The sequence below is a fragment of the Chlorocebus sabaeus genome, chromosome 2 (genome assembly GCF_047675955.1).
Source record: "Chlorocebus sabaeus isolate Y175 chromosome 2, mChlSab1.0.hap1, whole genome shotgun sequence".
NCBI classification, from domain to species: Eukaryota; Metazoa; Chordata; class Mammalia; order Primates; family Cercopithecidae; genus Chlorocebus; species Chlorocebus sabaeus.
This window is the reverse complement of record NC_132905.1, coordinates 86,743,640-86,768,723: the sequence shown is the minus strand read 5'-3', so window position 1 is coordinate 86,768,723 and position 25,084 is coordinate 86,743,640. Positions and strand designations below refer to the sequence as shown.

General features: G+C 32.5%; 1 protein-coding gene across 6 annotated transcripts in view; it reads left to right on the top strand.

Annotated features, from left to right (window-relative positions):
* The window catches only part of USP25 (ubiquitin specific peptidase 25), a 144,231-nt gene that overhangs the window by 109,083 nt on the left and 10,064 nt on the right, over window positions 1-25,084 (top strand). For 2 of the 6 annotated variants that reach the window (XM_007966889.3, XM_037982810.2), the window contains exons 18-21: window positions 124-266; window positions 7,325-7,420; window positions 20,802-20,980; window positions 22,769-22,847. In XM_007966889.3, coding sequence (XP_007965080.3) covers window positions 124-266; window positions 7,325-7,420; window positions 20,802-20,980; window positions 22,769-22,847 — 497 coding nt within the window. Of the gene's footprint in view, window positions 1-123; window positions 267-5,206; window positions 5,321-7,324; window positions 7,421-20,801; window positions 20,981-22,768; window positions 22,848-25,084 lie in introns of those variants that run through there. The other 4 variants (XM_007966899.3, XM_037982811.2, XM_007966916.3 and 1 more) reach the window with 3 other exon arrangements.

Sequence of the window (25,084 nt, the reverse complement as noted above, 5' to 3'; positions counted from 1 at the left end):
CTTTGAATAGAAGACTAAGATTGGTTCTTACATAATTTCAGATATAGAAATAAATAAAAGATTTATCTTAGTATAGACTCTGTGGTTTATATTAGATATACAATTGATTCTTTTCTCATGAAGCACAAGCAGCAGGAGACCCAGAATATCTAGAGCAGCCATCAAGAAGTGATTTCTCAAAGCACTTGAAAGAAGAAACTATTCGAATAATTACCAAGGCATCACATGAGCATGAAGATAAAAGTCCTGAAACAGTTTTACAGTCGGTAAGAACTTTTCTTTTGGCTCTCTGAACATAGCCATGGTCACGACATTTCCCCCAGTATAGTGGAGAGGGACCTGTCTGGGAGTCAGGAGAGACAGGGGCCAGTAATGGCTCTGCCATGGGCATGATCAGTGACCATGGGCAAGTCATCTAATGCCCAGGCTGTGATTTCCTCAGCTGTAATTGTAAAGACACTTTTCTCTTCAGTTTCTGTCTTTCTACTATAGAATTCTAATGAATCATAATCATAGATTAAATTGACCATTTGATTTGGAACTTAAAAAGTGAAGTGTAAAATATAGCAGTATTTCTCCTGTCTCTCACCCATTCCTCCATCTGTAATCTGATTACATTGGAATAGTTGGGAATTTAAGATGTAATTATCATGATTTCATGAAATGTGTTTAACAGTAAAACTACTAGATGCTGTAGGTTACAGTATTATTAGAAGGATAAGTATGATGTTGCAAAACTGTTTATGAATATTTCAGGAACGTCCTGTGCAAAAATGTCATTAGCCTACTCTATGGTAGTTTTCAAATGCATCTTTTTATAACAGTAAATTGAGCATGTTGGTGTTATACTATGTTATCAGTGCATATGACATTCTCAGAGGAGCTATTTCAAGAATTTGTTACTACTAAATCTTTTACTTCCTGTAGTCATTCATCTTTTGTTAGTGAGCATAAGCAACTCTAATGCAGATTTTATAGTAGCTCCTTTTAATATTTGAAGATTCCCCTTGACAACTAAAAAGAGTACGACATACCATAATTTTACAGCACATAATTTTCTGCTTAGTAAGCAAATTCAATGCCAGCAATAACTTGCTAATTGCAATGAGGCCTTAAATGTATAATAAGACTTCCTTTAGCCAGAATGTTCAAGAGATATGTTACTCTGTTGATTTTGTTTTGATGAACTAAATAACAATAAAAATTATTTTTGTTTGAACAATTTTGAAAATGTATTAATATATCATCTTATTAAAAATGTATTAATTTAAATAATTATTTGATGATTCCAAATTTTGCAAATGCCTTAGAAGCTTTAAATGAATTTGATATGAACATCACTAACTCTAAAGCTTTTCCTGGAAAATACTTTGTTTAGTAGATCTGGGATGTCTGCTTCTTGGGTAATGGTAAGAGGAAAACCTAGGGAAGGAGGAAAAACAGAGTAGTAGGTACAAGGGGAAATAGTTTTGTCTGATAAAAACTGCATTTGCAAGGCCTCTGCTAATTAGAACTTTTATTTGTTAAAGCCTAAATTATGATTAATAAGTGTCACTTTTTAAGCTGGTATTAGAAAACCAAAAGCATTACTTAGCTTAATGTAGAATCCTGATTTTAAGTTTGGAAAATCATACGGAATTTAAATTTGCAGAAGTCACCTAAATTTTGGTTGCTCAGCTTAGCATAATATGGATATCGTCTTATAAGGTAGCAACCTACTGCCTCATCTTTACTTCAGAAAGGAGGATGACAGGGGGACTGTATGATCGACAGATATGCTATTTGTCTATTCATTTAATTGTTTTCTGGAGTGGCATCCACAGTTAGCCCCGTCGTGTATGTAAATCCTGAAGCAAGTCTAAGAATTCATTAACCGTGGCTTGATTTTACAGTCAGTTGCTTAGCGTCATGGTAACTACTTCATAGGGGGTTTTTTCATTTAAATTTAGCATACACTAGAAGCTAAATTGCGCAGGTGAAAAGTATCTTCAGACTGGTATTAAACATTTCTGGATTTTGGAATATTAGTTTTATTTATTATGAATGCAACCTTGAATAAATTGCTTAATTTCTCCGGATAGACCTCAGTTTTCTTTTCCATAAAATGAAGGTAATTGTAGGATTAGTCAAGAGCATTATTTGTCAGTGCTTGGCATGGCATGTAGTAGGCACTGAGTAACTGTTGGTTTCCTTCTGTTACTTCAGTCCTAGCCACTTTTCAAATTTGCAATATATTAAAATCAACCTTAGTATAAGAAAAATTTCCTGGAAAGCATAGAATCATGGAAATTAGAGAAAGTCTTCAAATGTTTAGGTACCCTGCTTTTTAGAAAAATGTCTTTACTTTTAAATGGAATACTTCAGGATATTTTCACAATACAGAAAAGTAGACCCTGAGAAAAAGTCATGCATAGTCCCACTTACTACTAAAAGTTAATTATTGTAAATATGTTGGTATTTTTTTCACTCTTATTTTAATATGTAGATTTGGGATTTATTTTTATAGTTGAGTTGCATGCAAAATTTTGTCTTGCTTTCTTTTAGTCACTTACCCTTTATAACCATTTCCCCATGTTATAAACTCAGTAAAAACATTTAGTGACTATTATTCTATTGAGTAATTAACTTCTTGTTTATGTATCTCCTCCCCCATTGCATATTTGTTTCTATTTTTACATTATAAATAGGCTGCTAGAAATGAAAACTTTTTCATATTTCAGGTTATTTCCTTAGAATAGATATCCCATGGTTGAATTACTAGGTTAAAAGGTAAAGGCACATTAATGTGGCCATGGACTTAGAGAGCTTTTTTGCCACCTTTCTTATGAGACCACTTTTTAAAAAGTCATATAATTAATGAATTTCAGGCAATTCATAAAAATCTTTGTATTTTAATTATTTTTGCAACATACTGAGAAACTTATTTTTAACTCTTTTCAAGTTTAGCCTTTGTTAATGTATTCATATAAGACCTGAAAATAATAGAAAAAGATAAGTAAACGTGTATTTTACTTTAGTGAGCCCCTAAATTTTTTACATGAAAAATTTTTATAGTACTTTGGGATATCTAGATTTGATGAATGATACTACAGGATTATTATATGTGGCAAAGTTTCTTCCCCTTTTCAGCTTTTACCCATGTATTTAATCAGCATTTTGCTGTTGAAACTCTTCAATAGTAACTGAAAAGGTTTATAAAACATTTATATTCCCTAAGTACAATATTTTTCCCCCAAAAGGAATCTGTTTTGTAACGATTAATAGTCTCAGTAATAACCATTTGCCTTAAATTTATATTTTCTTTTCCTAAGATAGAATTGTTTTGGATTGGTTTGCTAGTGAGAAATCATCACCACAAACTCCAAACAGATTTCTGAATGTACCTGTTTATATTTCGCTCTTGTGTACAGAGACCTACCACAGTTCTTCTCTTATATGCTAGAAAGATTAAAAATCCTTAATTAAATGTCATGGACCAAGCACATCTCTGCAGAATGTGTGTGATAGTAGTATTAGGTTAAAATTATTCAAATATAAGCAATTTAAAGTAGCACAACAAAATAGTATAATGACTCATAATAGCTGTCATTTTAGAGAACAGCTGTTACCAGGTGTTGGCTGCATATTATCTCTCATGATCATGATACCTGTTTAGGCTGATCATTTCCCATTGAAAAGTTGTCAATTTTGATAAATTAAGGAGACACACATATGTGTATATATATATTTTAAGACAGGGTCTTACTCTGTAACCCAGGCTGGAGTGCAGTGGTGCAGTCTCAGCTCACTGCAACCTGGGCCTCCCAGGTTCAAGCAATTCTCATGCCTCAGCTTCTCAAGGAGCTGGGATTACAAGCATATGCCACCATGCCTGGCTAATCTTTGTATATTTAGTAGCAACGGATTTCACCGTGTTGGCTAGGCTGGTCTCCAACTACTGACCTACAGTGATTCGCCCATCTTGGCCTCCCAAACTGCTGGGATTATAGGTATAAGCTAGCATGCCATGCCAAAAATAGCATTTATTTTAAAAGGGGCAGTACCAGTTGCAGCTATTGGTTTTGTTTTATTGTTCAATTAAACTCTTTTTCTATATATGCTTCCAGGAAGCCAGAAAATGTTCACATTACTAAAATTTACCTATATTTCTAACGGAAATAAAACCTTTTTAATTGCTGTTATGAAAATGTTTTTTGTAATATCAAAACAAAAGTTTATCTTTGTTTATGAAAACTTATGCAATTCAGTTACTTAAGTTGCTTTCAAGCACCTTCAGTACTTTTGGCTTTTTTAATAGATAAATAGTGGATATGCTAGTTATAAATACGTTGAATAAGATAAATATGTAAAAATCTGTATGTTATTTTGAATGAATCCTATTAGTGTCATAAAGTTTTGAATGAAATTTTGTGAATTTTACACTGACTTCTGTATTAGTGTAGATTACTGAAATGCATAGAATTTGTTAACAATAAAAAGAAAAAAAAGGAATAAATCTGCTTGAGTTGTTAAAAATGGGTATCAGCTTCCAACAGCTTTTTCTTATTTTCAGCAAGTGTTTGTTGAACACTTAAGATATAAATATACTGTAGTCTCATAGGCTGTATATAATAAGTTAAAATAGAATATGGGTATTAACTGGATATGCAATTGATTACCAAAAAGAATAGAAGGATAAAATTATAAGGGAAAAACCTCTAACAAATTCTGATGAGTTTAGAGGAGGTCATATCTTATTTTGGTTGAGATATCAAGAAAGGTTTTTGGGAGCTATTAGACTTTTTAAAAAATTGTCAGCTATATAGACAATGATAGAAATACAACTCCACTATTTTTTATCTTAAGTACTTAAAAGTTCTAAATACTTTCAGGGAAAAATGTAATGATATTGGTAATACCCAGTTTGAGGATGTAAAGGGAAAACTGTAGATTTTGTGTTACTACTTGATGAATGCATTTGCTTCTGATGTTCAGTTTTAAGTGGTTTCATTTGATACCTACCAAGTAAATGCAGGTATTTTTTAAAAGATTTAAGAGTATGCGCTTAAACAGTTTTATAGTGCATGTGCATTGGAACTTTTAAAAATAAGTCAAATGGATACGGGGCTGCTGCTTAGGGATGTGCAGGTTGCACAGTTGTGCAAGGATGCCATTGTTCTCCACTGTTCTCTTTTCTAATGTTTATATTAATGATTTCCTTCTGCAGAAACCTGAAAATACTACAAGCCAACCACTTTCTAATCAGCGAGTTGTAGAGGTGGCGATCCCTCATGTAGGGAAATTTATGATTGAATCAAAGGAGGGGGGTTATGATGACGAGGTACCTTTTACAGCCCTCTGCACCGTTGCTGCTTAACTTTTGCTATTTAATACAAATACTTTGGGCATGCCTGCACCCTCATACTTAATGTCTATTGCTACATAACATACAGCTTTGCCCCCTCATAGTCCAAAATTACTTTACCAATTATTAACAGAACTTTGAATTTCAAATGAAAATTTAAGTAGAAAATGTATGGAATTGTCAAAAGAATTTTCTATTTCTGGAGTTAATTCTTTTATGCAGAAATAGTACCAGTTTACTTTCAGGTTCACAGATTACAGTAAGATTTGTTTAATTAGTACGAAATGTTTTTGGATTTAAAAATAATTTTCTATATTCCGTTCCTGTTGTACTGGAATTACTTATTATAATACTTTGCCTGCTACCTCCTGCCAGAAAATCCCACAGCATGATTGCAGGATGCATAATTGATATTTTTGCTACTACAGCCTCTCCATGTGACTGAGTGGAATAACTCATTAGCATTACTGAGTGCCTACTGTTAGTAGGACCTCCATCTTTATTCTTATCTCTTCACTGTCAATTCTCATTTACTTAGTTTTCCAACAGTATGGAGGCATTTTTGTTTCTCATGATTTAGTTCTTTGGAATCCAGATGAAAATGATCTATTGTCTTATTCTATCAGATTATTTTCTCCCCTTTTCCACTTTTCTCTTGAGACTCTTAATATTACTCTTTTTGAGGAACGGCCACTGAAGCTGTTTTTGAACAGGAACACAGAGAAGGCCATAACTTCTGGGAAGTGGGGGAGGGGTGTGATTTGGTAAAACACTTGTTGGGTTCTAGTTTTTATGGGTTTGGATAAGAATTGCATTTATATTAGTTTTTTTCACATAACTTTTTTTCTGACTTACTCCAGTGTTACTTTCGTGCCAGAGTTAATCACCAAAGTCAGAAGTGTCATAAATACATATTACTGTACCAGTGTAGGAAATCATAGGCGTAACGAGGATAAGCAGATCTGTGAGATAAACTGGCCAGAGAGTATTCTCAAGCAGATGTTAGATATAGTGCAATTCTCAGTGTATAATCCAAAGTAAATACAATGAGTAATAGGTTCAGTGAATCAGAGGTAATGGATGCAGTCTCTTGATCGCTGTAAGATAGCTTCATAGGGCCTTGAGTAATTTCACTTTGCGGTTATTTTAAAATGTAAACAGCTAAAAATAATCTATTATGAAAACAAAACAAAAAAATGCTTAAGTATTTAGTACTCAATGGCTCTACGTTGTTCCAGTTAACTATTTTATAAACATGCTAGCTCTTGAAAATTATGGAACCTGGCATGTTTTTAATAAACCTATCAATTTATTGATCAAGCAGTTAAGTACTTGTTTTAGGATGTGCCTTCTCTCGTTTAAAAAGGTTGAATTGTGATTAATCATTTAACACTATCTTTTGTGCAAGTGCTTATGCTATTGACAGAGTTGTGTCTTTTGTCATTGTTTTTTAAAATTTATTGCAGTGACAGTTTAACAGTGCATGTGCATTGGAACTTTTAAAAATGAGTTGTTGTGGATACAGGGCTGCTGCTCAGGGATGTGCAGGTTGTACAGTCTGCAAGAATGACTAGACAAGGGGCAGAAGTGGGAAGCAAATTGAGTTCATGCTGAGCTCTCTGAGGCTTGAGGAAGAGGTACCTTTTTCAATTGATAAAAAGGGATGTTGCTTTTTCTAAATAGTTCCCTCAGAGGATAGCACATTTTTAAATTTGTTTCTCTAGAAGCAGGGTGCCTTTTTCAAATCCTCCAATTCAGAGAGGATGCCTTTTTGCAGTTTGCACAAAGGCCCCGTGTGAGCCAGCTGTGCCCTGTGTGGATGATCTTAAAAGGTGCTTACATGTGTGTTGGATTAAATTTGGTCTTAAAAATGCAACATTTGATTTATAAACATGGAAAACAAAGGAGTTTCAGCTTGCATGTAAATACATTATTTTAGTTTAAAAACTTTTTTTTAATGTTAACTATCTTCTGTGGCAGATCATGATGACACCGAACATGCAAGGTATTATCATGGCGATAGGTAAATCCAGGAGTGTGTATGACAGGTGTGGCCCTGAAGCAGGGTTCTTTAAGGTACAATGAACATTTTCCTTTTCGTTTCTTTTCTTTTTCAAAATTAAACTTCTTAAAATATTTTATTTCTTTGAATTCAGTTTGGTTTTCTGTATAATTTCTCTTTTCCTATCTTAGCTATGGCCACCAGATGTCCTAGGGTTTTCTTTTATGTATTCATTAACCTAATACTGATTCTTTTTCTCTTAATCCAGGTAATTCAAGAAAAAAAATCTTTTTATTTGAGTCACTCTAATAGTGTCCTTTTGATTTGTCAGCAGAAATTTGAATTGTATTTTTTATTTGAAGGGAATGAGGACATTGATGAACAATAATAAGAACTGAGTAAATTGCCTCTGGTAATAGTTCATTTTATCTTCATTGTTCATATTAGTAGTCAATATCATAATATTCTTTAATTTTATTACCATTAGGTACTAAATTGCTTTTTGTGTTTGTAAAATGGTTTAATTATATTATTTTTATGTTTCCCCATAATTAATTTTTGATAACCTAGTCAGTTCAAGACATGCGAGAACATCAAGCTCCACACTAGTCTATGATTTACCCACATCTTTTTCCCTCTAATATCAGAGCTTTACAATGTTTTGATGACAATTTTTTTGCTTTTACAGATTTGAAAGATGAAAATACCACGTATATTTTGTCATTTTATTTATGTTGACCAAAAATCTTCACTTTTTTTTTTTTTTCCAGTCTTTTCAAACCCTTCTTAGTGGTTTTAAAAAGCAGGGTTTTTTTGAGGTACAATTTGCTACAAGTAAACTATGCATTTCTTTTTGATATTAAAAATTAAAATTTTTCATTTTCTGTATTTTGGCATCATCCAACTTGGTCTTTCAAAAACTGATTCTTTTTTCACTGTTTCTTTCAGTATACAGTGCAAAACAAAAGCCTTGTACACAGTAGTAGACATATCAATAAGCATTTTTGGATTTGTTAGGATTAAGGTAACTAACTCTCCTGATATGCCCAGGACTGAGGGATTTCCTGGACTACAGGATTTAAAGTGCTGAACTGGGAAAGTTCTAAGCAAACTGGTCCCAGGACAAGTTGATCAGCCTGTTATGATCCCATAAGAAAGGTTGAAAATCCACTTCTAAAAAAAGAAGAAAAATACATTTTTTATAGTTTCCTGTTTTAATACATTTTTTATAGTTTCCTGTTTTCTTACTGGCTTCTTAATTTTTACAATTAGAAATTCATTCTTATGCCCAGATAGTGTACATTTTCTTTTCTTAAAAAAACACTGAATATATGTCCTCTAAAGTTTTTATTTCTTGTGGAAAAGTTATTTATGATTTACAGTGCCATTGTCATTTCTGACTAGGTTGGGTCTTTTTATGTTGAATTGGAAATCTCATTTTTATTAAATTAATATCTGCATATAAAGAATCACCTAACTGTATATATTACAACAGTTACTAAGCCCCCAGTGGATAATGACTTTCAGTTATTTGATCTGTTTGACATTAATTCATATCTTTAAATAGAATGCTTGAGTTTTTTATTCACAGTTACACATTACCTGTTGAATTTGCTTCTATGGAATATGAATGATGAGTTCGCCTTCTTTTCCTGCTTCACATACATACACTGAGAGACACAGCTCCCATCCGCCATACACACACACACACACGTGTAAAATCTTATAATTTTGATTATATCAGAATTCTGCATTTGTAGTATTACTATATATGCTATATATGATTAAACTGTATTATAAATATTACTACTTTCCATTTTCCCCTCAACTTTCGTTTTCCTTAAACTTAGTTGTTTTGTTTTTTGGTTTGCTTCATTTTTTATGTGCATTACTGATTTAGTTTAAAGCTGTCCACTGCTTGTTTAAATCTCCTCTCATTCTGCCTTTATCAATTTTATTTTCCTAGGACATCTATTCTGGAGCTTTATGACCTGCCCTAATCTCTATTGGCTTTTCTTTTCTCCTGATCCATAACTAGTAACCTGAGATCTCCTTTCACCATCATGCTGGTGATTCCCTTTGCATCTACTCCTTTGTGTATTTTCTGTATTTCATATATTTTTCTTTTTTGGTTTGCTCTATGATTTTGATAGTACAGCAAGAAAGTATGGGCAAGAATCAAGTTTGTGAAAGAGGGACAGAATATTTTCTTAAGTTATGTTATATTGCAACTCTCCATGCATAATCTCAATAAATACTGTAGTTAATAAACTTCAGTCAATCTGAGGTCAAAGTTTTCAAGTAGCTTTGGAGATTTTTGAGTCGAGTTTGATGTTTTACTCATAACATAAACTTGTGCTCTTTGTCAGATGTTAAAAATAATTACTGCAGTATTTCTATTTCACTAACCATTCTCCTTACTATCCTGATACTCCCTTTCCTGCCTTTTTTTTTTTTTTTTTTTTTTTTTGCTGGAAAAACACAAGAATAGCTGGAATGTACATTAGGAAAGAAGTAGTTTATAGGTTGATATTAGCAGCCAGACTGCCTTGGCTGACTGCTTGTAGGTTTGATTTTGGGCAAATTATTCAATCTTTGTATCTCAGTTTCCCAAGGTGTTAAATAACTATTTATTTTACTGAGTCATTGTGAGCTTTAAAAACATTCTATGAATGTTACGCTTTTAAAGTAGTATCTGGTTGATAGTAAATGCTCGGAATTTAGCTGTTATTGTTGTTAGTATTATCACGAAGCTTATCTTATGTGTCCAGTTCTGGTCCACATATAGTAGGAGATGAAAAATGAGAGTACCATGTCTGTGTCAAGGACTTTTATTTGCTAATATAATTTTTTAAACTCATTTGTTAGAAATTGTCAGTTCCATTTTAGAGTAACAAAATTAACAGTTTCATTTGGCTTTACCTAATAATTACTATCCCAAAACCCTCTTTCTACCTTTTTATCTCTTTAGTGTGTGTATATGTTTATAAAATTTCTGAAGCTTGTGTACATTTTCACCTGTGATTGCGTTTATATATGTGTGTAACCCTATGGAAACATACATCAAGTTGTTTCTAATTAATGCATGTTTTTGGTAAAGGTACAAGCATTTGGACAACTCCAGCTGATAATATATCACCTTAAAAATTTTTTCATATAAAACATGAAAGTAATATATACAAAATGCAGTTGTATTCAGTACTATAGAAGTGTCTAAAATAAAACTAACAATGACAGTCTCTGCCACTGCCCTATTGTAACCATTCTTAGTGCTGTGTATCTTGTTTTTTTCTTTTTGTTTATAACAATGCACATATACAGAGACTTAAAATTTTTTTAATGTAGATTTTACTGTTCATAATATTTTGTAACTTATATTACTCAGAAATCTATTGTGGGCTTTCTTAAAGTTTAGACAGTATCACATTATCTTTACTAGCTGTCTGCATACACACACATGTGCACACATGTACACACACACGTGTACACGCAGTATTCTATGGTATAGATGTACTGTCATTTCTTATATCTTACCCTCTTTATGGACATGTGTCCTATATTTTCTCCCAGTCTACCCTTTCTATTTGAATTAATTTAGAGTACCTTTTTTCTTAAACAGGTTTTAAAATAGTATGTTCCTTTTCCTACTGTTTGGATTTTTTTCCCCCATATTAAAAGATCTACTCTAACCCAGAGTTATAGAAATTTTCCCACTATTTACTTAAAATACTTTTCTTAGTAAATTTTTATTTTGTAAATTCAAATGCTTTTTAACTCATTAACATTTTATTTGGGCTTTCTGCGTTCTGTATTAAATGAATTTGGTGTATGTTTTTCTTTTTTGTGCTGTCTTTACCAAGTTTGCAGTTAGGGTTATGTTAGCTTTGGTAAATGAGTTTAAGAACTTTCCTGTTTTTTTAATACTTCAATGTGTTAGCATAGGAACGATCTGTAAGTTAGAACTCACTGGTAAGATCATATGAGCCTAGGGTCTTCTTGCGGGGTAGATCTTTTAACACATTTTTTGGTTCATTCCACAGTTATTGGCATGTTTAAATATTCTACCTTTTTTTTTTATTGATTCTAATCATCATCAGCATTCAGTATTAATTCATAAAATATGTACATACCACAGAATCTAACATGGTGGCTGCTTCTGTCTTCCAGTTCCCCTCAATTAGATAAAGTATTTTTAAATTTTTGTTCTTTTTTGTGCTTAGCGTGTTATAAATTGAGGGAAGAGTTTTTTTGTGTGTTTGTTTGTTTTGTTTTGTTTTGTTTAAGGCAAAGTCTCGCTCTGTCGCCCAGGCTGGAGTGCAGTGGTGTGATCTCGGCTCACTGCAACCTCCGACTCCCAGATTCAAGCAATTCTCCTGCCTCAGCCTCCGGAGTAGCTGGGACTACAGAAGCCTGCCACCACACCCAGCTAATTTTTGTATTTCTAGTAGAGACCGGTGTCACCACATTGGCCAGGCTTGCCTCAAACTCCTGACCTTGTGATCCGCCCTCCTCGGCCTCTCAAAGTGCTGGGATTACAGGCGTGAGATACCGCGCCCAGTTGTGTGTGTGTGTTTTTTTTTTTAATACCTCCTGTGTCCTGCCACATCCTGAAAAAATCTTGGTCAGGTTTATTTTACATTAACTTTTTGGCTATGAAAGAAAGCTTTTTAACTCTGTGCCGTTTAGGTACTTCTGAATATGGATTTCCTTATGTATTATGATTAGACCAACTTTTTAATACTCTAAATGTTTGCTAGTGATCAAAATGGTGATGCCACTATCAGCCTTGTTATATGACACAGGTCAGAGTAAGTGGACTTGCTGAAGTTTAACCTCCGAATTAGGAAGTTACCAACCAGTCACAGGAACTCTTTCAACCACAGGCCCTCCCACATGAGAGTCTGCCCTATAAGAATGCAGTATGAAAAGTTAATAGGCAAAGCAGATCTGGGGGAAAAAAGAGCAAGAGGATGAGACTGGGCTATACTGCACTAACTTGAGTCCTTCTCTCAAATTAACTTTATTGGTTAAGACTAGTTTCTACTATAGAAAATCCCCAAATAACAGTGGCTTACGGAGAGAAGATTCTGTTGTGTAAAAATGAAATTCAGAAGAAAGCAATACAAAGTTACTATGATAAACAAAAATAAAAGCCAGAAGATAAAAACAGAATTTCCAAAGTACTGGTTGCTTGTGTGTATGTGTAGAGGTGGGAGGGTCATATTACAATAACAATTACAGGATTAGTGTAGCTTTTTTCCTTTATTTTAAAAGACATCAAAATTTCTTTTTTTGTAAATATTTTGTCAGTATCTATTGAAGTACCCTTAGGGTTTTATTGAAGTAATACTTTTGTATTATGAAAATTTTTTCTCAATAGTTGTTTCATTGCTTCATAATAATGGTCCCCACTTGACATAACTTTATCACCCTTTTTTACTTTTGAAATGTCTCTTAATCACTTTGTTTATTCAATAGATATAAAAATGTTTATTAGAATATAAAACATGCTGAAAAGTACAACTCAGTGAATTTTTTTTTTGAATGATACTTTCCTTATTTACATGGCCTTTTAAGGAATATGAAGGGGAAGAAATATTTATCAATATGGTATTAATGAAATTTTGTTCCCTAAAAGTGTATGCAGGCCTAAATCGTTAATGCAAAAAATACTTCTCCATGCATCTTAAGTCAGTGGTCCAGCGTTTCCATGCTTAGCCAAAGAAGACTCTTTTCCTCTTCGTTATGTACATTTGTAGCCTGAGTTTTAGGTGCCACGTCTTTCAAGTCAGTTACACATCCTGCCTTTAGGCTCTCAGACTTGTACTTCCAACTCAGTGGGTTATCCCAATGTGTGTTTACCTATGTGACCACCAACTAGGCCAACAGGTAGAACATCAGGAGTACTCCAGACGTACCCTTTTTCCTCCTTCCCATCACTACAGTCTGTCCATACCCAAAAGTAGCCGTTATCTGGACTTCTAACAATATACATTAGTTTTCTTGTTGACCTTTATACACTTGGTATCTTTTACTCTAGGTCCTTTTTTGTCTGGCTGCTTTTACTCAGCTGTGTGTTTGGAGCTTCATCCATGTTATACAGTTGTCATTTCTTCCCTCTCGTAGCATTTTGTTTTATGACTATAATTTTTTTATATCCTTCTCTTGATGGACATACTAAAAAGGTATTACCTGTTTATATGCAGGGCATTGTCCTAAATCCAGTGGGTGTAGCTGGGATAATGATGGACTGAGTTCCTACCGTAATGAACCTCATTTTCTGCTAGGGAAAGAAACATTAATTAGAGTTATTAATTAGTATGATAAAGAACCAGTTTAATGTGGAAAAAGAACATAAAATGAGAAAACAGAGCTAGTACCTAGAGGGCTTCCTAGAAAAAGTGACGTGTCAACTAGTAATACATAATCCAAAATGTAGAATGTAAATGTTTTTCTCTCACTTCCTAATTCTCACTCCACAGTGAGCATCTATTGATTGTTCCTTGTATATCCTAGAGAGATAGATGAGACTGACTTTGATTCAGACATTCATCCTATATTTATAATATAAATAAAAGTAGAAGTATACCCTTTCTATTTGCTTCTTGCTCTTGAGTTTCTTTTTTATATATATGTAATTATTCATATCAGGATTAGTAGATTTATCTCAGTATTTTTCCTTTGTTTCCTAGAGTTTATCAAAATTTTTTTAAATATTCTCCTAGAATAGGGTATGCATGTTACAACAAATTTGAAGAAAGTTAGTACATTTCCACCCACCATACAGGCTGATGGGAGAAATATGTCAGCACACTGATAACTTATTCATACTCTAATTTAGGAAGCTCTGTCTCCTACTAGCTGTTACCAGCAAGGTCTCTATGGTTAAGTCCTAGGTTTAAATCCTAGCATTATTATTTAATAATTGTGTGACCTCAGGCAATTTATTAAATTATCAGAACCAGTTTATTCACTTACATGAGTTATCTTGAGAGTTAAATGAGATAATTCACGTGGAACTCATCAGGCAGTGTCTGTCACATAAAGAACACCCAAGTTGTTACCTATTCTTACTAAATTTATTAGCATTGTTGCTGAATATTTGAGTAATTTTCAATATTGTGAACATTTTTGTGCATATATTATTGAACACTTACGTGAACATAGCAGAGATGACAAGTCAAAGCGCTTGCAGATTTTAAATACTAATATTATCAAATTGCCTACATATAGTTACATTGATTTGTTCTATTATTGATATTTGTCTAAAAAAAGACATTAAAAGTGTAATCCCATTTTTTAAAATATATTTCTTTGATCTTTGTGAGGGTCAGTTTTTTTTTCATAAGTATTTTGGCAATTGGTATTTATGTTGACTGTCATTCATCTTTATATGTTTATTACATTGAGCTTTTTTTTTAGTTAAATGAACATTTGATGTTTAAGACAATTGATTCATCTATAATTTACAAATTATATTTTGTGGTTTATAATTTGTCTTCTAAATTTATTTCTTGTGTCTTACTATACATAATTTCTTAGATCTTACAAAATATAGCAACTTTTTTTAAATAGATTTGGGCCTGTGATCACTTTTAAAATTATGCAAAATTTTAATTCTGCTTTCATGGTTTTATAATACTTTTGTTTTGATTACTAGATAGAAGATTTTAGTTTTCTCTGAATAGAAAAATATCCAGATAGTCTAAACATAAAATATTGACTAATGCATACTTTTCACGCTGACTTGACACATATACTAAATCATACATATACTAAATCCCTTATCAGGGATTTATACTTAATCATATACTAAGTAGCTCTGACTGGGTCTCTGTATTCCACTGATCTCATTTTCTGTTTTTGGACAATACACTGAATACAAATGTTCTTATTATAGATCATTTGTAATACACTTTCACATTTTGTTAGAAGAATACTTAGTAATTTTTGTTCTTTCATAAACAAGAAGTTTGGATAGTCTCATTTTTCTTATGATGATTTTTAAAAGCAATTGCTACTTCCTTTCCAAATCCTTTTAGTATTATATTTTTGTATTAATTTAACATGAAATAGATAATTTTTTTTTTTTTTTTTTTTTTTACTATTTTGAGTCTTGCCCAAAAGAAACATGATATGCCTTTTCACTTTTAGTGTCTTGTTGTATTCTTCAGTAAGGTTTTATAATTTTATTTCATAATGGTCTTATATCCTTTTGTTTAATTTATTCCTAGATAATTTTTTTTGCCTTTTTGAATAGGGATTTACTTCCACTTTCTTTTTTTTTTTAAACCAGGTTATTGAAAGGGTCGGTGATGGGATAACTAATTAATTTTACATGCTTACGTGGTATTTAGTTAACTTTATTGAACTCTTTGTTTTCTAATGGTTTTTGCATTTTATTTTCTTGATTATTTCAGTCAACTGTTTCCCAATAATTATTTTCTATATCTTTATTTCTTGTTTCATATCTGGTTTTATTGCGGTGATCAGAAATTTTTATCATATTCTCAATACTGAAATAATGGTAGTAGGCGCCTTTGTCTAGTTTCTGATTTTAATGAGTGTGTCTCCAGTGTTTTATTATGTACAATGTGTAGTTTTGGTTCCACTTTATGAATTTTAAAATGCTCTCAAATTACTAGATAAGGGTTTCCCACTAAACTGATTGGTATTGAAATTTAGAAATTTTATAATACATCTATTGAGATGCTGAACAGATTTCTCCTTAATTCTTAATACTTAAGGTCTTAACTTTGATCTACCTTTAAAAAAATTATTGTAAACATTTTTTGTTACATATATTTTTTGTACACCACACTGTTTACCAAAGTGAGTATGGGTGTTGGCATCTGGGTACATAGACAGAATTGATCTATAGTTTCTTGCTTTGTATTTGTCAATTTTGGGGATACAAATTATACCAGCCTTGTATAACCATTAAGGAGGCTTTCTCTTATTTTTCAGACCCTGTGGCAATTTAGGTATCACAGAAGTTATCTGGTCCTTGAAGATTTGACCTAACAGCCCAACTCTAAAACCATGTGGGCATGATTTCTTTCCTGTTACCAGATTTCTCAGGCAAACTTTTAAGTTTTACAGAGTCTCTTCAGTTTTTCTGCCTCTGAAAGCAGTTCTGGTAGTTTATATTTTTCTAGATTATTATCTTTCAGGATACTGTAGTTTATTGACAAAGTTATATGTGTTATCCTTCAAGAAATTTTGAAACATTTTTTTTCTGTATTATCACCTTTCTTATTTCTACCAGTAAGTTTTCTTCCCCTTTTTGGTCTTCCATCCAACTATATTCAAACTGGAGATATATATATTTAGAGAGAGAGAGAGAATCTCACTCTGTCGCCTAGGCTAGACTGCAGTGGCGTAGTACCGGCTCCCTGCAACCTCTGCCTCCCAGGTTCAAGTGATTATCCTGCCTCAGCCTCCCAAGCAGCTGGGATTGCAGGCGCCTGCCACCATGCCCAGCTAATTTTGTTTGTTTGAGACAGAGTCTCGCACTATTGCCCAGGCTGGAGTGCAATGGCATGATCTCGGCTTACCACAACCTCTGCTTCCCAGGTTCAAGCAGTTCTCCTGCCTCAGCTTCCCAAGTAGCTGGGATTACAGGTGCCCACCACCACACCCGGCTAATTTTTTCTATTTTTTAGTAGAGACAGGGTTTCACTATGTTGGCCAGGCTGGTCTCGAACTCCTGACCTCAGATGATCTGCCCACCTTGGCCTCCCAAAGTGCTGGGATTACAGGTGTGAATCACCGTGCTTGGCCTGGAAATTTTTTTGACTAACAGCCCAATAGATTTTGATATCTGATATTCCCATATTAGTACAGTTTTTTATTTCTTTGGCTCAAGAATAATTTAGAGCCATATTTTAAATTTTCTAAGTGTTTAGCTTGGAAGATAGCTCTATTTATAATTCCTGTTTGTATTACAGTGTGGTCAAAGAATATGGCCTACAGTATTTCAGTCCTCTGGAATTTGAACTAAGTTTTCTTCATTTCTTAGCACTGTCAGTTTTTAAAAAATAACCCATAAGCATTTTAAAATACACATAAACTCTCTTAACCAACTTTATTTTAGAGATAAGAGCAATCAGACTTAGAAGATTATGTGCCTTATTCTATGTCACAGTTAATTATAAATGACGTATCTAGCTTTTTGAATTTTAATTTCCTCAGTTTCCCATTAGATTTAACTGCCTCCAGAATATAAATATTTATATATTTGGTATCCTCATATATATATATATATAGAGAGAGAGAGAGAGAGAGAGAGAGTTTATATAAAAATTAAGTCAATATGTTATAAATTTAGAATATGGTTTTATAATATTTTGAAAAGTAGAGCAAAGTCTAGGTAGAATTTATTTGCATCTTTCGAACTGAACAAGGTCTGAAAATCATGGCTTAAACTAATTTTACTGAATAGGCCATCTGTAGGTAGATGGGGAATGAACAAGAAAGGATATCACACATAATGGAGAAGAAACAAAGGCATGTGTGCGTTTGTGAGGAGACAAGCCTAACCTAGATAGAAGGAAGATCCTTGTTGCAGGGTGATAGGAAATAAGACTGAATAAATGGCATTGAGCCTGATTAAAGGCGTAGTGAAAAAAGTTAAAAAAATGAAATACAAAGCAGTTCTGTCATCTAATGAGTAGTGTCACATTTCATTTAGCAAATGCACGGTGATTTCATTGCAGTGTCTGATAATTAACTTAAAATAATTAGCATAGGCTGCCAACAGGATTCTGAGGAGGTAATATGAGACAAATATAATGTTAACTTTACTCATAATGGCAGATTGTGTAGAACTCTGCTAAATATACCAGCATGGAACATCTGTTGGGAATTTGGATAAATACGATTCCAGTATATTTTAAAAGCCATAAAATTTCTTAAGGAAATGTATAAAAAATCATTAAGAAATGCATGTATGCTAGTAAAAATTTGTTGTGTGTGTTTGAAAAACAGCTTCTAGAAATTTAGAAGTTAATTTCTTAAAAAGGAAGTGTATAAAAATAGTTAAGAAACGCATTTACGCTGGTAAAAATGTTTTCTTGTATGATTGAAAAATAGCTCCTAGAAATTTAGAAGTGTCTTTCTACCTCTGCTGGTTTAAACATTTATATATTGAAAATACTTTGACTTTGGCAGTTTGCTTGTGAAAATTAGGAGAATCTTAAATTCAGCAAAATCAAGAAGTGAACATATTTCAGTTCTATAATAGAAATCTGCTATTTATTAAAACAGCTTCTATTTTGAAAGTAGGTAGGGGATTGATGACCATTTAGTGGGATCATTCCATGTATGTAAACCTACAATATTATTTTAAGAGACTCGCCACAAATTTGTTTTATTTTGGTCATGCTATTTTAGACTAAAGTATGATGAATGAAATATTTGAATATTCTAAAAGTCTGTTACAGGTTGAGCATCCCAAATCCAGAATTCAAAATCTGAAATATTGCAAAATCCAAACATTTTGAGTGCCAACATGATACTCAAAGGAAATGTTCATTGGAGTATCGTTGATTTTGGATTTTCGGATTCGGAATACTCAACCAGCATAATGCAAACATTCCAAAATCTGAAAAAAGTCTAAAATTGGAATTGCTTCTGGTCCCAAGCATTTCAGATTAGCGACCTGTAGCCTGTGACAATCATTGTCTAAAGTTCGTATCAACAAGAACAGTAATTGAATTGTTAATGTTTTAGATTTATTCTCAAATTCAGTATACTTCGATTATTATGTATGTGCCCCCCCCCCACTTTTTTTTCCAAATTTGGATAATAGGAAGATTTTTAATGAGTTCTAAGCGAAGTTTATGTGTGCTAACTAGGCACACAGTGAGCGTTGATAATCTTATATATTAAAATACAGTTGATATTTATGGCTGTTATTTATTCACATAAGACTTTGGAATGACATGTATATCCTCAAAAAAAAAGTCAGTTTTTTTCAAGGGAAAAGTATTTTAGAATAATTTGTTTCCTTATTCTATTTATAATCTTAGGCTGCATAGAAAGAACATATTAGCCTTCCTTTTAATGAAGTATGATATTATGTAACTAGAATATTTCATTTAATGTTTATCAGTTATTTTTTCTCCCATCTGTAAAATACAATCATATAGGTCATAACATCTAGATGTCAAAGAATTACTTAAGAAAGGCATGCACTTTTTAAACTAAAAAAACTTTTTAATTGAATGGATTTTTTGTAATCTTGCCTGAAGCTCAAAATGTTTATGCTTATTAGAGCTAGAATTTACATGTAAGTATAATATAAATGAATATGAAAAGCTTTATCTTAATCATATGGACCTCTTGTACATAGCAGTATTTTATGTGTAAGTCTATATATATTTCTCTATGGTCAGATATTTTCTGGATTTTGCTTGTGTATTAAAACATGCATTAGTCTTTGTTATTTCCCCTTATTATTTGTATGAGATATTCTTGTTAAAGAAAAACTAAGTTTAAACCTCAAGGTAATAATAGTTATAATATATAACCGTTATTATTCTTACATTAATAAAATTTACATACTGTTGAAGCAATAAGTACTTCTTTTTGTGATAATTATAACCCCAGGGCTTGATGTTACATTCCTTATTTGTGGGCTATTCAGCTAAAAGTTAATTTCAATAATACGACTATGCATTTAAGAACAATTTTCTTTCAGATTTGAGTATTGTTGGGAGCTATATATCAATTCTAGAATTTTCTTATTCAAAAACAGAATGGGAAAACTTGCCATCTCCATCTTATGATGTCTGTGAATAGACTTTGACTAGGCTCTGATAAATTTTACAAAATTACTCACATTGTAAGTTTAGACATATTATTTTACCACTTTCATGTGTGGAAACAAAAAGAACATTTATATAGTGAAGGGATAAAGAAGGGCCTTTGTGGCCAGGCACAGCAACTCACACCTGTAATCCCAGCACTTTGGGAGGCTGAGGCGGGCAGATGATGAAGTCAAGAGTTTGAGACCAGCCTGGCCAACATAGTGAAACCCCTTATCTACTAAAAATACAAAAAATTTAGTTGGGCGTGGTGGCAGGTGCCTGTAATCCCAGCTACTTGGGAGGCTGAGGCAGGAGAATAGCTTGAACCTGGGAGGTGAAGGCTACAGTGAGCCAAGATCGCACCACTGCAATCCATCCCAGGGGATAGTACGAGACTTCATTTGAAAAAAAAAAAAAAAAAAATAGAAGGGGCTCTGTGATCAGTTATTCAGGAAATACTTTGAGACTGTGGAACATGGGACTATGTTCTTAGATGTACCGCCTTGTTTGTAATACTTGAAAAGCCCCCCCCCCCGCAAAAAAGAAAATATTTATATGCAAGAAGAATTAAACTTGTAATATTGAAGGATTTTTAGGTGTTTAAATAATTAACCAAAATTGTCATTTTCATTGCATTTTCCAGGCAATTAAGTTGGAATATGCAAGGTTGGTTAAGTTGGCCCAAGAAGACACCCCACCAGAAACCGACTATCGTTTACATCATGTCGTGGTCTACTTTATCCAGAACCAGACACCAAAGAAAATCATTGAGAAAACATTGCTAGAACAATTTGGTGACAGAAATTTGAGTTTCGATGAAAGGTAATTTAAAAATATAAAATTCTTATGCTAAAAGTGTTCTTTTCATGCAGATTCCCAGGATAATTTCTTGAGTATTTATTTTATATATGTATGGGCACGTATTTTAATAAATACATAACAATTTGAACTCAATGTGAACAGTTGCTGGAGTCTGTGGCCTTTTGAAGTTTGAACTGAGAATAACTTAGATCATTTTAATAAATTTTAATTGTGAATCAAGTAATCACTACACTTACTAAACTCAATATTTTAGAAACAAAAATGGGCTTCTCAACCTCTGTACTATATACATAGTTTAAATTAGATAAATCGTTGTTGTTGGGGCTGTGCTATGATTGTAGGATATTTGATAATATCCCTCATCTCTTTGTTAGATGACAGTAGCAGCTCCCAAGCTGTGGCATACCAAAATATCTCCAGGTATTGCCAAATAACTCCTAGGGGAGCAAAATCACCCTTAGTAGAGAATCACTGGAGAAAGGGTTTTAGTCTTGCCGATAAAATATAAACATTCTTTGACGTAAAGAGGAGGCTTAGAAAGGTTAAATTAGATTCACGCAGAAACATTTTCTCTGGAAAGAAAATATTCTATAGAAATTTCTGTAGAATTTCTGTAGAATATAGAAAATATTCTATAGAATATTTCCAGAGAATGTTTTCTCTGGATTATTAGTTTTATAAAGAATTATTCAGAAAGTCCTATAAAACTACTAATGTTAAAAATCACAATTTAATTAGAATGAATGACACTAGTAAACAATTTTAGGGCCCATGTGAAATATTAGAGTATTGAAAATTATTTTCGTATATAAAAACATTGATGCTGTCTTGCAGTTCATAGTAATTTTAATTCTGAAATGATTATCCTTTTATGAATGTCTCAAAAATACTGAGTTAAAAGTGTGTAGTGAAGAATATGAGGGGAAGCAAAGCATCTGGATCAATCCTATCTTACTAGGTATGTGCTGTGAAATGTAAGATTCTGTGCTAAATACAAATAAATAGTTGTGAACAATATCTGATAGATGGTTGAATGCTCAATGAATGTTGGCCACTACTATTTGTATTAGCAGCAGTATGGACATGATTTATTTTGATACATATGACTGCAGAGAGTCAGAAATTGGGTTGTTGTGACCCTCGTTATCGGTGTTATCAGTGTACTGAGTTCCATTGGATCTATGCTGTTTAATTTGGAGAAGATATTAATGGAGTAATAACATTGACTTTTCAATCTTTTGCAATTATCTGACTCTAACTAGTTAATCTGTTTTGATAACCTTACTTGTGCTTGAAAGACAGAGTTATACGCATGTGAATAAATATATTTTGTAAGGATTTCTTTGTCACTGATTCTGATCATAAAATCCACTGGAATGTTTCCATTTTTACCTGAGATAATAGGCACATTTTAGACTCTTTCTTTTTAGTATTTAAGAGTAAATAATACTGTGGGGCAGGGGGAGAAGATGCAGTGTCTCTTGAGCTTGGTTAATAGATGCACATTATTTTTTAAAAGTTTCATTTTTTTCCTATGCAAACTGTGTTAGTTAGAATGTAATTTAAAAGTCATATATCAATACAACACAGTAAATTTGAATTAGAGTTACTGCTCCTATCTTCTTTGTAATTCTCCAACATTGGTCCCAAAAATATTTTTCTCTTAAGGTTATTTAGAAGTTGTTTCTATAAAAAAGTATTGCTATTTTTGCTCAGTGTTTATGGCTTTTGCTTTTGATTTACAAATATATATATATACACACACACATATATGTTTTTTTTTTTAAGGTGTCACAACATAATGAAAGTTGCTCAAGCCAAACTGGAAATGATAAAACCTGAAGAAGTAAACTTGGAAGAATATGAGGTAATGTACTTTTTTAGAGGTAAAACTACAGATTTAGGGATTCTGTAATTCACTGATATTCCTTTCATTTCAACCCAACAGAAGTAGAATTTGTTATGAATGATGAGTAAAAAATTAAGTTTCCAAGTCAATGCTCAAGTAATTAATAATTTTATAAATGATTTTAGGATTAACATGATGTGATAGCATGTAGACCAAAAACTTTAAAATCAAAAAAGGAAGATTTTTGGTTTTCTATTTCAATGCTAGTTCTCAACTACTTTTTAAATGAACTTTTCTAGCTTAACGAAGTAAAAGTACATTGTTAATTTTGAAATCAACTTAGAAATTGCTGTTACATAATATTAACAAGTAATATTTATCAAAAGCCTACTATTTGCCAGGCATTTTTCTTTCTTTCTTTCTTTTTTTTTTTTTTTTTTTTGAGACGGAGTCTTGCTCTGTCTCCCAGGCTGGAGTGCAGTGGCGCAATCTAGGCTCACTATGCCAGGCATTTGTCTGAGCCCTTTACATGTATTAACTGATTTAATTCAGACAATAACACTGTGAGGTAGGTAGTGTTCTTATTCCCATTTGACACACAAGAAAATAAGGCATAGAACAGTGAAGTAACCTGCCTAAGGTTTTCACAGCCACAAGTTCACAGCTTGGCTAATAGAGGCTACTTTAACTGTTGCACTACCCTGTGCAGCTGTACACTGTGGGCTGTATTTTTTCCTCACTTTGATTCATCAGATATATTTTGGGGGAAGTTAGAGATTCATTTTAGTCACTATATGCCATGTATATTTGTCATTATGAGACAGTGTTGTGTGTGAGAGAGCACTTACATAGGTACTTGTGCTTGTGGGATTTTTTTGTGCACAAAATTCTTTTTGTCAACTTTGGCTTTAAAATATTCTTTATTTTAATTGATGAATTAATACACCTAGTATTTCTTCAAGTTTTTAAATTTAACCTTATACATTGCCTTTTTTAAATTTACAAGTCTAGTGAATTTTAAGTTGTTTTCTTGGGTGCATTTGCTTAATATTTGGTTCAATTTACAAACTTAATTATGGCACTTTAGATTCCCTAAACAATTAGTGTAATTCACTACATAAAGAGAGAAGAGGAAAGATAGAGCAAACACTCATTATTGATGAAAACCTTAGCTAGTTTGGCATATAAAGTAACTACCTAATTCACTAAAGAGTATCTCTAAAAACAAAAATAAGAAATAATAAAACTGCAGCAAATATATAGAATTGTGAGCATTGAAAGCTTAAAATTTTTCTTATCAAAAACAAGGCAACAAAAATAAGTGAAAAGTAAAATATTGGAAAAGAGAAACAAAGACATCATTATTTGTAGTTTTTTTATCTTGAAATTCAAATAAAATCTACAATTTATTAGAACTAGTAAGAGAGCTTTGCAACATGCAAACTTGTGTCAGATATCAGTTTATTCCCTTATACCAGTAAAAAAAAAAAAAAAAAAAATTAGAAAGTATAAAAGTGAGACCATTTACAATAGTATCTGAAACTATGAAGTATATAGAAATAAATTTAACAAAATGTGCAGGTGACTTCTGTGGGGAAAATTATAATACTTATCGGGAGACATTAACAAAGACCTAAATAAATGGGCATACATATGGTATTTGGAAAACTTGATATTATTAATATATAGATACCACTTTTCCCCCAAATGCTTTATAAATTCAGTGTAGGCCATATCAAAATTCTAGCAAGATGTTTTATGGAGCTTGATAAGCCGACAATGTTATGGAAATGCAAAGATCCCAGTCCACCTCCTATCTCTGACAAGCAAATTAGTGAACAGTAGAAAGACTTTCTAATAAATAGTTCTGGAAAATAAAATTTGATTTCTTGTTCATTCCATATGCAAAAGTTCATTTCAGTTGTGAAAGGCTCCTGTGCAAAGCTGTTTAGAAGTCAACATAGGTAGAAGCCTAAAGACACTCATTTATCCATAAAAGGCACTCATTGACCAGATATTTTTGACCAGGATATGTAATCTAGAGCCCGAGAAATTCAAAATCTGTTTTATCTTGACCCTGAGGAGCAAGTCAAGTCATCTTTTAGCTAATAATGACTCCAAATCTGTACCCTTCCAGTTGATTGAGAGGTCTACCCTTGTCCCCAAGGTTGGTGTTCATGGGACTTGATTTTTAATTGTGACTTGATTCTGCACCACTTTCTTTAGTTTGCTTCAACGGATTAGACTCATCATAT